We start from the raw sequence: 13033 nt of genomic DNA, 5'->3' as shown, positions 1-13033 counted from the left end.
TAGTAAAAATAACAGAACAAATTCAACTTTACTGGAACAAAATCAAAGTATTATTTACCTTAGTCCCCAGGTGTACAACTGTAACTTATTGGACAATTCTCACTAAATAACCTCTTTAATATTACTCAAATCTAACTGAGCCTTTCGAGCCATTCACAGTTAAATGAAATGTCACTATGCACCACTTGTCTTTTCAACAATACAGACCATAATAAAATAGAATGTTATTTTCTTAGCAATTACCAAAACCAAAATTAAACAATAGAAAAGCTTTGTTTACTTATCCAACTACAGGCTGAGCATTGTATTAGTAACTAATTTTGTTAACAGCATACATACTTACATCCTTAAACGCTGGGGAGCTTTGATCAGAGGAGGAAGATACAGTTGAGGGGAGGCTGGCAGAAAAACCTGAGAAGAGGTTTATGTTTTAGTTAAACATCAAAGATTGTCCAATAATTTCAATTAACCTTTTAAACCTTTGCTTGGTTTTCATCCTTTTTATTAAAAAGGCTCATGGACTGATGGACACGGGATATATCATTATTCTGGAGAGAGTGACTCTTCTGATTTCATGCATAAAATACTTGGCTAGAAATAACAGTAACCAAAATGATTTAACTGTAGGGGAGTGCTAATGTGCTAATTCTGTGTAATGGGGAATATAATTATTGAGGTCAGATGGTCTTGCATGCAGATTGACTATTGTTTGTAATGGAAAGTAATGTCCTTTGCAATCATCCTGCAAGTATGCTCAAATATTTCCAAATTTCAGAAAAAAAAAAAAAGAATTCCTCACAGCATGAAGCAACCGAGTTCGCTCCTCTAGCATGGACAGAAGGATTCTCCCTTGATGTCTCAAATAGCCAATGAGCCACTGAAGTCTCCGCAGGTAGGTCAAGTCTAACTGGAGATCATGAGAAACCTGAGTATCCACCTAACACACAGACAGAGATCAGGGATAGGGAAGTATAAAAATACAAATATAGAAATACAGAATTAGCTTTGCCAGTACACTATGATGGTGTTAATGGTATACCAATGTTACTTACAGGTATAGATGCAAGTAGCGTTTTGTCTAATTGCTGAACTCGCTGTGTCAGCAGTTTCTCTAGTGCTCCTGTAGCGAGCAGCCAGCCTAGAGCCAGGAGGAGATCTCTGCTGGAGAAACTCCTCCTCTCCTCTCCTTCTCCTACCTCCGTCTCATACATCCAGTCAGCATGGTAACCATTCTGCCAGAGGCCTGCAGCCACCAGCTTCCTGTGCTCTGAGTCTATATGCAGACAGAGGAAAACACAGTCAGTCACTCAGGAAGTAAATGCAACTATTTTCATCTCTTCAAGAGATGTCAGTCGGTTTGGTCCAGTTAAGTGGTACAGGTTCAGAATTCTACAGTGAGAATGTTAACAAAATCCAGAAAATTTGACCCCACTACTCCAATTTTAGCAACCCTTTACTGGCTCCCTATCAATGTCAGATCAGACTTTAAGGTGCTCCTAATGACTTAGAAAACTGTAAACAGGTTTCTCAGAACCTGTCTGTCCCCAGAGAGGTCAGCAGGCTGCAGGGCCTTTTCCTGTCAGGGCCCCAATCCTCTGGAGCAATGTCCCTATTGACATCAAACTGTGTGACTCTGTTGACGCCTTCAAATCCACACTCATCTTTTGTACTTTCATTAGTACAGCTGTCATTACTATTATTTCTACTAATATTACCTCACCTCTACCTTATCTTTATATAGAATCTGCCTTGTGCCATGTCCTCCCCTCCCCCCCCTCTGTTGTGATTCAGTGTTATCTAAATAAAATTGACTGGGCATGACTTGATTTCAATAAGGTGCTAGGGCAAGCAATCACATACTATATGTGCTGCGGTTTCAAAGTGAACAAATGCAGCTGACATGGAAATCACTACAATCCTGGACAATCAGCATAAATAGCCTAGCACAAAGAGCAAACATTTTACCTACCTCCTCTTGGCTGTCTGCTGGCTGCAGAGGAAACAATGCCAGTTCTCTGAAGGATATTGGAAAGGAGATGCCAAAACTGACCTTCCTGGAAAACAACAGCAAGCAGAAAGAGGACTTTGTGGTATTTTATTACAGCATGTATGGTATGAGTCTATAATTACAAAGAGTTCAACCCTAGAGAGCACAGGACAATAACACACACACAGTGACAGTTTTTTTCTTCATAGCCTTTATCATTTATATCCAAATGTCTGCTCCTGCAGTGACCCTACTGGGTCATTCATTTTAATAGAATACCATAAAATCCCTGTCTGCAATAAGGGCTTTTTGGCTAATAGGCGTCATTACAGGAGGATATCGTCATGAAATTAAAAGTTTGTTGCCCCTTCGTTTATAAAACAACGATAATATTTTATAAAGTGATCTATTATTGCATGTTAAACATTTTCTGCTGCTGTCAAATAAATGTAGAAGTGTTAAAAGTACTATATTTTCCTCTGAAGTGTAGTGGAGAACGCGTATCTAAAATGCGTATTTAGGTACAGTTCTTGAGGAAATTAACTTAGTTACTGAAAGGGACAACAGACGATGAACGTACCACCTCGAGTCCACCACCGAATTTTGCTCGTCTGAAGGTCTCTGGTGCGGGGACAGCGTCCAGGCCGGTGGTCGCTAGCAGTTTACACAGAGTTCCAATCACCTGCTTCACTTCCACACTCACAGAGGCTTTACTCCGCTGCATTACAACCCCTGCACACTACAGACACAAAACCAAAACCTCCATCCACTCTGGTAGGCACCTTCCCTTCTTTTCTATCGCTTACTCGTCTTGTAAAACTTCTATGGTTTGAGTTGCTGATGTTTCGCGGCGTGTACAACTTCCGGGTACGAGGCCGTTGCCAGGAAAGCGAAGTGACTGACGTTAATGTTAACCAATTATAAATGTGATTCAGAGAGCGATGGGCCGGTCTTACTTTTCGTTGACCCGCGCACACTCGCGTATGCTATAATCGAAATATTAATTCTTGAAACTTTAGTTTCAAAACATCTCCGATAAAGTGTTTAAAAAATGTTTTAAAAAGATATATATAAAGAGATATTTACACACAAGATTACTGTTATTCTTGACTGAGAAGAGACCATGTCACATCAATAGTATTTATTTAAAATATCAAAATCATTTAAAATTATTAACATCTCACAATTGTAAGTACAAACATGCCAAAATAATTTAAAACATAAAAAAAAAAACATTTTACACACATTGGTAATTAGTTTTTGCCCTTCAGAATAATAAACATCAGACATTATTACAATGCATACTTATGTTTAATCTGAATATCATAAAGTTTAGACATATGTGACCTCAGCATCATAGAAGGAAGATCTCAAATAGTATCAAACAGAGCTGTGGATGTATTTTGGTCATATCTCTCTCAGTTATGTTGGCTTCTCAGTCCTGCCCAAAGGCTGTTGCAGTGTAGCTGGAGAAGGTACTGATGCAAAGGACAGTACACACAAACTTAATAACCTCTTATTTTAATTATGCTTACTACCTGAGAGGTCAGTTAGGTAACAGATCCTGATTATTGCAAATCCTGAATTCTGATCATAACTAGGAAAACAGTGTGCTGTTCAAGTCCAATGGCAAGATGCAACTATTTACTAAATGTTTCACTTGTGGCTGACACTAAAATTGTCACTCTCTAATCATCAGTTTCTCTACTGCTTACTCCAATGTGATGTAAATGTAGTGTAATCTGGCTAATCTTTATTGGTGTTTGAAGATCTCTGTATGGTGATGCAGACTGAGAACTGTGTCAGGTATTTACAGCAATCTCCTATTAGGCTGGAGAAGGTCCAGCAGCATGGAGTTAATAGTATTACCTGATCAACATCTGGTCCACACAAATGTCACTGCTCACTAGTGCTACATTGTGCTTTAGTTCTAGCTAGAGGAACTTTGAGGCATATAAAATCAAGGACACTATAAAACACATCAGCATTAGCTTCAATATATTTCATATTCTGACAGTAAAAAAAAAATCATAATGGTGTAAATACCATTAGGAAATGTACTTAACATATAGTTCTACTTATAGGGTCCCAAACCCTTCTTCCTGGTCCCAAACCCACAAGGCCAGAAGAATTGTCACTTCTTACAACTCATACACATTCTGTGTATTTGTTGGTTGTTTTGTGCTTGTTGATCTACAACAAAGTCTACGCTGTTGTAAAAATCATATTTTATATAGAGAAAAACAACATGACAAACCATACAAAACTTAAGAAAGGGAAGACTCTTAGGGACAGGGGTTGTAATTTTGCAGATAGTCATGCTTCTCAGCTCTCTCCATCTCCTTCATCTTCTTCCTGCTTGATGACTGGGGTTCCTAGAAAGAACAGAAAAAGATATCATTAATCTTTAAAGCAAGGACCATTTCTTGGAAGTGTCCCAAAAAAACTATTTATCATTTACCAACAGAAAAAAACTGAAATTTCCTTAAAAGAACTGATCCATTTAAATCCAACTAAATACCAGCCTCGCTGTAGACAGGCTTGTCGGAGTAATGTAATGGCTTTTGCATAAACATTTTTGATTCTATAGCTCCAGTCAGATTTTTAAAAAGCTGAAATCTTCTTCTCTACCATAGTTAAATGAAGAATTAAGGATCCTAAAGAGACAATTCAGGAAGGCAGGGCAGAGATGGAAAAAGAATAATCAGTGTCTCACTTGCCTCCCTAAAAGACAAAGAGGGCGAGGGACACCTATTTTTCAAATCTGATTAGAGGTTGCAATCCCAGAACCCTGTTTAAAACCATCATCTCACCCCAGAGTGATGTGAGGAATTCCTAAATTACTTTTTTATGATAAACCAGTGGAGGTCTCGCAGCACTGAACACACAGAGCTTGATGCTTACTCCTGCACACCTGCAACATTAATGCAATTCAATGAAATCTAGTCCTGGAATGCACTGTTACATTTTCAAAATCTTCCACAGGTCTTTCACACCGTATTCCCACTTGGTTTTTAGAAGCATTATTTCAGACACTTGGCGCAGACATTTTAGTCATTATTAATTGCTGTCTGTCTACCGGTATTTTCTCTCCAATTTTAAACATGCAAGTGTTTACCTCTTTTTAAGGAGGCCTTCTCTAGATTCCTCTGTTTCAAGTAATATAGGCTAATAGCCAAACCACCTTTGTATCTAATATTTTAGAAAAATTTGTCTCAACACAACCAATTTCTGTAACAACACTGAGTAACAGTAAAATCTCTAAAATTTTTCAGTCTGGTCTCCTATCTAATCTAATCTCTTATCTGTCAAACAGGTCCTTCTCTGTAATGCTTGGAGACACCTCCCCCTCTTGTGTTCCTCTATTTTGTGGGGTCCCCCAAGAGTCTATTTTTCATCCCCTCTTATTTACATGCTACCCCTGGGGAAAATCAGGGGCCGACATGATTATATGTCCCAGTAAAAGCCTGATGCCATGGATGCATCCTGTATTACATCCTGCTTTGTTTAAATTAAAATTGAAGGAATATTTTCTGCCTCAGGTCAGAGGTAATTATAATTACCCCTTTGACCCCAGCACTAGCAGCATTAATAATCACTCCTCTTGTCTGGGTGCTTTATCCAATAATGCTTGAGAATGGGCCCACAACCTGGATGTTATTTTTGACTCAAAATTGTCCTTTGATGCTCAGCTGACTTAAGTGGTGCAGTCCTGCTTTGCCCAGCTGAGATGGCTTACACAGATCAGGTCTTTTCTATCTCCTGCAGATTGAGATAAGGTAACCTATGCTTTTATTTTTCCTGCATGTTTTTAAAGTCCTGAATAGTGTGACTCCTGCTTACATGCTCAATCTGCTAACTCCCAATGAGCACGATCACTGGTTGAAATCCTTTGACAGTGGCCTACTAATGCTTCCTAAATACTAGCTTGTCACCAAAGGTGACTGGGTCTTTGCAGGCCAGGCCCCTAAGCTATGGATCTCTCAGAGATCTCAGGAAGACATATTATTGAAAATCATTCAGAAACTACAGGCAAGTATTGTCACCAGAATTTTTGTCAACATACCCTGGAATTGTATGGGAAGGTTAGTTATTGGTTTAGTCCTTTTTGTAATCTATTTAGCATTCTCTATACTTTCGAGGGATGAAAATAGCAGTAGGAACACACAAGTAGTCATTTTTTCAGACATAGCTGCTGAAATACTCTTACCATCTAGTTTCTTCAGATTAGGAAGTCTTTTAGAGGCTTCATCCATCCAAGTTCCCTCAGCTGAATGCTTCTCCTCCAGAGGATTGCCAACAAACACCAGGTCTGCGAGGCAAGGTAGGTCAGCTAGCCTCACAAACTCTCCTACACAAAACAGAAAAGACATCATCGTAGACCAAATTTAAGAGGCTTTAAACACCAGCAAATATTCAGCACATTAACTTCAAAAAATATTATTTATTACTCTAAACTTTAGAAACCTTTATTATATTAAGTGCTTTACATAGTATGACATATTAAGTTTTGGTAAGAATTTTCTTCACCATGAAATATACAGAGAGTACTGTGCTTCCAGCAGATGATGCAGCTAAAGTTTGCAGTGAGACTGTGGGAGGAAAGGCTGATTTTAAAAATCACTGATGACATATTTATCCTCTTTAATAAAACAAAAGTTGCGGAGGTGTTTTGGTTCTCTAAGACAGGTCACTTAACATCATAAATGTTACATGTATCCATGAAGAAACAAATCACAGTAATTATACACCATTAGCTTTGTCTGTTCCAAATTTTAATATGTGTTAATTATATTTATTTATCTATATTTATTATTGCTTCTTACCCCATTCTTTCACCAGGTTGTTGGACATGTAGAGGACTTTCAGGTTCTTCATGCTTTGGATTCCCTTTAGTTTCTCTATCAAGTTATAGGAGATCCACAGCTCTTCTAATGTATCCCCTACTGCCTCCTGCACACACACAGACACACAACTGATGCAAAATCATGTACATTCAAAGTATGTGCTTAGCCTGTGTAACTATTTCAATTAGAAAAATGATATAAAGTGTGACAGGAGAAAAAGGGAAAAAAACAGAAATCAAAAGAAAAGGAAAAGAGGGAAATAAAAAAAACACTTGGACAATCAAACTAGTTAGTTAATTCTGACCTATATGTAACTTACCAGGCCAGTAAGTGCCTTTATGTTATTTCTTCCTAATGACAATATTCTCAGGTTCTCTGGAGGGACAAAATATAACACACATTATAACATTACAATATAGCACATTTCCATCTGTAAATATAATTAGTGTGCTTGTGGCTTTATGTATTTCTGAAGTCAGTACTCACTCAAGCCATTGAGATTGGTTATTTTCTCAATGCAGTTTGTGGACAGAGACAGCTTTCTGTGCAGGATACAGGACAATAACATATCAGGTGTTTCAAGGATGATATGCTAGTCTGGTTTAAAACATTAGTGACTAAACACTATTGCTGTATTAGTTGTGTTAGTACTTATTCTTGACTGACCTGCACCTGAAAATGAGTTGTTAGATGTTTGTGGGATCAAATCACAGCTCCACTCACTAATAGGGAAAATACACATCATTCAAGGCTGGGACATTACATCTAAATACACTGCCTTATACACAACCTGCCATGGTGCACATAAACAGGAACTTTGATCAAATTAAATCTGAATTGATTGGTTGTTTAATATAAATAGCCAGCAAAATTCCTACTGTTGAATTTGTTCAAGATGAATTGGTCCAAATTCGTAGTGAATCAAATGGCAAGTGTACCGTATAGTAATGACAGCGATCGCTCTGTTATAGAAGATTTATTTTTCATGGGAAAAACATGTACCTTTGAACAGGGCAGCTATTTGATCCCAAAGACATCCAATTAATGAGCTCAACTGAGCTAAGCTAATGGCTTCACATCCAAACTGCATGCAGAATCATAAAAAAGGCATCCATGAGTTTGTAAGTATGTGTATGTACAGAAAAAAAAGAAAAAAGAAACAGATCTATACCGTCAAATAATTTCTATTACTATCTTGCTTTAGAATGTACCAACCATATCAATCTATGGATAACAACTTGTTGAAATAAGTAAACATATTGCTACAGGACTCACTCGCAGTTGGTGAGTGTGGAGAGAGAAGCATCCATCTTCTCTATAGGAGGAATCTGACCATACAGTTTTATTGCTTTAGCCTCGCTCACTTTCTCCCCTGACTTTTCCTCCTGCACACACACACACACACACAGAGAGAGAGAGAGAGAGAGAGAGAGAGAGAGATCCAAAAATGCAATTACAACAACATAACAGTACTGCATGATATTCTGTCTGTGTTTTTCACAGTGCTGTATTTGCTTGTCACTCACCCATTTGACCAGTGCTTCTCTCACAGTCGTTGCTTTGGCCTGCAAATATTACATGACATTAGACAGGGAGGAGTTGGATTATACTGTGATTATAAATTAGCACACAGGTACCGTACTGCAGACAAGCTAGCAAACGCGTCACATTAAACGCACAAACGCACACGCACACTAAACTATGGGCTTAGAATATACACTGTCTTTATTATCATTTTCATATCAGGGCTGCCACACTCTTCATTCTGAGTGAGTAGCCATTTGAACTAGCGTTCTTCTTCACAGTGCAAGATTTAGTAACAGGAAAAATGACAAAACATCCACACGCGTTTATGACAGCGTTGATGTTCTCCAGCTAGTAAACGCTAGATTAACTGACATTTAGGGTTAGCTAACTGGCTAATTAAAGTTAGCCCACATTTGCTCACAGCAATGCTGCATGTATGGTCAACTACGGCTCTCTGACACAACCACCCTGCAATGTCCGCATAGGTGGATACAGTTAAGACCACATAACTTAGCTGAATTTACCAACGAAAAATAAACCGACAACACAAACACTTACCATGTTGATGGTTGATGCCTGGTCTGGTTGCTATGGTACTGACAGGGAGCCAACAAGCTGCGCCTGCGCAACGTGACTGTAACTGGGCTCGACTGGAGACGTTATAACGCCTTAAAGGACTTTGGCTTGACCCAGTTTAGAAAACAATATTTAACTGTGGATGAACAAGAGATGTTTGTGTTATTAACTCTGTTGATAGTATAATATACGTGGATGCGAAATATTCCCCATCCATTATCAACATGTTATTCCGCAGATGAAGAGGATTAAAGTTAGATCAGGGTTAAGGTTAGTAGAGACCCACCGTACGACAGAATTAGGTTCTTATGCAAAATGAAGGGACTAACATTATTGGGGGGGGGCGATGTCATTGCCATTGTCTCATTAGAATGTTATCTCAGATGTATACAGTCTCATGTTACTAATATTCACCCTCATACACTTATGTCGGTCTTTATGAATATAAAAATGATGTATAATAGCATGAAAACGTACTGCGGCCATGGTATTAGAAGGTACTATTACTTGATTTTTCAGTGTTTTAATCTGACCTCCTACTTTTCTCTCAGGATCCCTTCCTATAAACCTGACAGCCTAAAAACAAAGGTCTCAGATACTGACCTTATTTATGTAACCTATTTACTGACTATGGCTCTTAATTTTCACCTGAAATAATGTGAAATCATTCTGGTCAAGTTTTGTTGTCCATACAAAGAAGAAATTGGAGTGTTCATACTTTGCTGCAGTTGATGTCTCTTTACATAGCAGGATAATACCACCCTCCAGTGTTACATTTCAGTATTGCATCAAAATGTGTTGACAGGCCTTGGTGTGGCCATAGTAATGGCAATAATATGATAATTAATAATTAAAGATTTTTGTTATATATATATATATATATACTGTATACTGTATATATACTGCACAATATAGTTTATGCAATACAATAATCCTACAATAATGCACAGGTTTTCAAAGAAAAACTTTATGAAACAAGCTTCAACTCTAAACTCATGTTTGTACTGTCATGCTGAATTACATCATTTTATAGGGCATACACACGTATATGTTTAGGAATACCACACAGTATAATGTAAATAATCAGTAATCTACTCACATGGCACTGCACACTGCTGTAAGAACAAAAGCTGTTATACAACAGACGAATAATGTATGTTATCCACCATATAATCAGTTCTCATGATCATTAAAGCACTAATCATGTTATGTCATGTCTGCAAAAGTACCGTCTTTATTGTATGCCCCAACAGGTTATGAATCACGCTAAATAATAAGACTTGTTGACCTTCATAGATTCAAAGAAGAAGGAAAAGAATAGTTTTGAGTTAGAGTGTGGTATGTATTATTTTAACACAAATCACATGTAGCTTTGATTTTTCATTTTCACTCCAGAAATAAATGAGACGTACAGCCCTGGGGTCTTCAGCCAGTTTAGCACGCTTGTATTTGTGATCTCATTCTTTCGGTCACTACCCAAAGCTCATGACCTGAATCCAAATATTGAACCTTTTACTCCTGTTATACACACACACACACACACACACACACACACATACTCATCCCTCACAGGCTGTCAGTGGAAGAAGTGAGCTCACTACGACCAGTTGGCCGGGTGACCTGTGCTGGAGGTCTAGTGTCACAGACCAAAACACACAGCTCAAAATACATTCCCTGTAACTCTAGAGCTTGGGCCTAGCTCATGCCTGTCTTACAGACACTGTTGTGGACAGCATTATCATGCTTGGTGATGTACATGTCTAAACAAACTGAAGGGAGAGATGTTATCTTGACTGAGTGGCATTTTTGGTGTATAGTATTTGTCAGGACATTTGAAACCGGTAATGATGTACTAATATCAATAACACTTAAAAGATTCTGTCAGTACTATTCAAATCAAGTTCCATCAATTCTTTTTTTTTTTATTAATTCCATCTCTATGCTGCAGTAACTGTATAGGGTCTGTTACAGCTGCTAAATAATTCCCTCTTTCATTTCCCCATTTGGACAGAGCTTTAATTAAATAACCAGGAAGTGGATTTAGACAGAGTCACTGAGGAGCTCTTAAATGGAGAACGTGACTTGCAACTGAAACCTCAGGTTTAGGTTTGCAGTAAGCACTAGTAATTTCCTGCTCTGGTGAACTACTCCTATGTATACAGAGAGACATATCAAATACCCACTGTGGTGAATATTTTACAGGAGGCTTCATTGGGAATGTATGTTTGGAAGACGGTAAAAAGCTGGATGCAGGGAGAAACAGCTAGGCTCTGTCTGAAGTTAAAAGATACCTATAAGGGATTACTCAGAAAAAAACTGAAATGTCAGAAAAGTTTTAAAGCTTGGATGAGGTGGAAAAGTGGGAGCCATATGGGGAAGGGGAGAAGATCAACCTCTCTACGGACATCAGCATCTTACACTGATAAGAAAGACTGATGAATGTTTCTCCTTTGAGTAGCTGTGTGTTACAGATCAAGTGGCTCAGGGTTGTGTGTGTGTGTGTCTGTATGAGTGTGTGGTTTTGGAGTGGGAGGGGCCTTGAAGGGACAAGCAGTATAAAAGAAGGCTGAAAGACATGTGGGTCCAAGTGGATCAAAGATGGATCAGTTTGACTGACAGAGGATGCAACGAGCCGCTGAAGCTATGAAAGGTTCACACACAGTTCTTCACAACAAGCAGGATCGCTCAGATTTAAACAGAAGCAGAAGGCCCGTGCGATGTGGACGGAATGTCACCGAAAGAAAAAGTCGAACTTGGGAGATCAGCATCCAGCGGATTGACAGACCAATTGCTGTGGACATCAAAATGCGATCATCCATTTATCTCCAAGCAGCTGCAAAATTAGCTGACACTGCACAAGTCCTGACAAGGTCAAAACGTCTCATGGGACTGTCTAAACCAAGACAAGTGACAAGAATACCTTTACCACCCATCTCTGACAAAATGGAATGTACTGCTGGTATACCCACTCATCGAAAAGACTCAACTAAACCAAAAAGACATGGTATCCATTTACCAACTGGCAATGTGATGACAGAGAATACAGTGTTTCATGTGCTGGTTACACAGTGTGGAAGAGTAAATCAGGAGTTTGAGAAATATAGCAAAATCAGTGCTGCTCTTGCAGCAGAGTCTCACAGAAGACTGATTAAACAGACTTTTGAAGGTCAGCCAGCTGCAACACTGACTCCAGCTCCAGTGGAACCTTTGGTACTTCAAAAGAAGACTGACACCACTGATCCCGGTGCCAGTGACAGTATTACAATGATGGCAGTCAAGGTTAAACATGATGCCAGTCTCTGCGAAGCAGGGCAACAAAGAGGTTTCTGCTCCCGTGACTCAGCTATTGAAACAGAATCTGAGTGCTCTGAAGACAGAGGTCATATGAAGAGGCTGAAGGAGGACAATGATGATGATGATGATGATGATGAGTACTACACTGACCAGAGGATCACAGAATGGGTCCTTAAAGTCAACTCCAGCCTCTTCACAACAGGAAATGATGAGCTAAAAAGTATAAAACCTGCAGAGGAGCAAGATCAGGCGACCATAAAGATAATCTATACTGGAGACTGATGTAGTATTAGTGTAACATTTGTTCATTTTTTTATTCAAATAATTTTTTACCCAAGTTCCACTTACTAGTCTCTTTTAACCACATCTCACTGTCTTTATCAGTGGATTGAGTTAGCTCATTTGAGTGTTACAGATCATGTGGCAGATACTGAACATATTGTGTTCTAGTATGTCAAAACAGATCCTATATATTGCCAAGCTAATAATCCAAATCTGTGTATGCTCAGTCCACATAAAGTACCAAATATCTGCATAGGGATAAACAGAGAATGGAACATCTTTTATACTGACGATTCTGCAGCTGTTGTAAGTAATTTGTCCTAAATTTTCTTAATTAATTAAACTAAATTTTGTACTAAACGGTGCTCTCACTCATGACTGACCAGACAAAATGTAATAGCTATAGTTTACACCTGACTCTTATCTGGGGCTGTCCCAAAATACATGTCCAGAGGCCATAGTCTCTACCAACGTTTTCTGGGGTCCCGCTACCACACACACACACACACACACACACACA

General features: G+C 38.7%; 2 protein-coding genes across 2 annotated transcripts; both read right to left on the bottom strand.

Annotated features, from left to right (window-relative positions):
• Window positions 1–799: 799 nt before the first annotated feature.
• Window positions 800–2865, bottom strand: LOC108886924 (tubulin epsilon and delta complex protein 1; the record flags this gene model as incomplete). The annotated part of the gene is made up of 4 exons (XM_018682048.2): window positions 2568–2865; window positions 1970–2054; window positions 1053–1273; window positions 800–937 (listed from the first exon to the last, which is right to left on the bottom strand). Coding segments are annotated over exons 1-4 (588 nt in total), but the record flags the coding sequence as incomplete, so codon positions are not given.
• A 248-nt stretch (window positions 2866–3113) lies between these two features.
• On the bottom strand, window positions 3114–8996 carry LOC108886923 (dynein axonemal light chain 1). Its single transcript, XM_018682046.2, has 8 exons — window positions 8920–8996; window positions 8361–8399; window positions 8110–8219; window positions 7321–7376; window positions 7154–7209; window positions 6814–6940; window positions 6198–6338; window positions 3114–4362 (listed from the first exon to the last, which is right to left on the bottom strand). The coding sequence occupies exons 1-8, from the start codon at window positions 8920–8922 to the stop codon at window positions 4313–4315; spliced, it is 582 nt and encodes a 193-aa protein (XP_018537562.1). The 5' UTR covers window positions 8923–8996; the 3' UTR covers window positions 3114–4312.
• Between the last annotated feature and the right edge of the window lie 4037 nt (window positions 8997–13033).

This window comes from Lates calcarifer, unplaced genomic scaffold, assembly GCF_001640805.2.
Source record: "Lates calcarifer isolate ASB-BC8 unplaced genomic scaffold, TLL_Latcal_v3 _unitig_1161_quiver_1077, whole genome shotgun sequence".
NCBI classification, from domain to species: Eukaryota; Metazoa; Chordata; class Actinopteri; family Centropomidae; genus Lates; species Lates calcarifer.
Note: the sequence above shows the minus strand (reverse complement) of the source record. Positions and strands in the feature narration are given on the sequence as shown.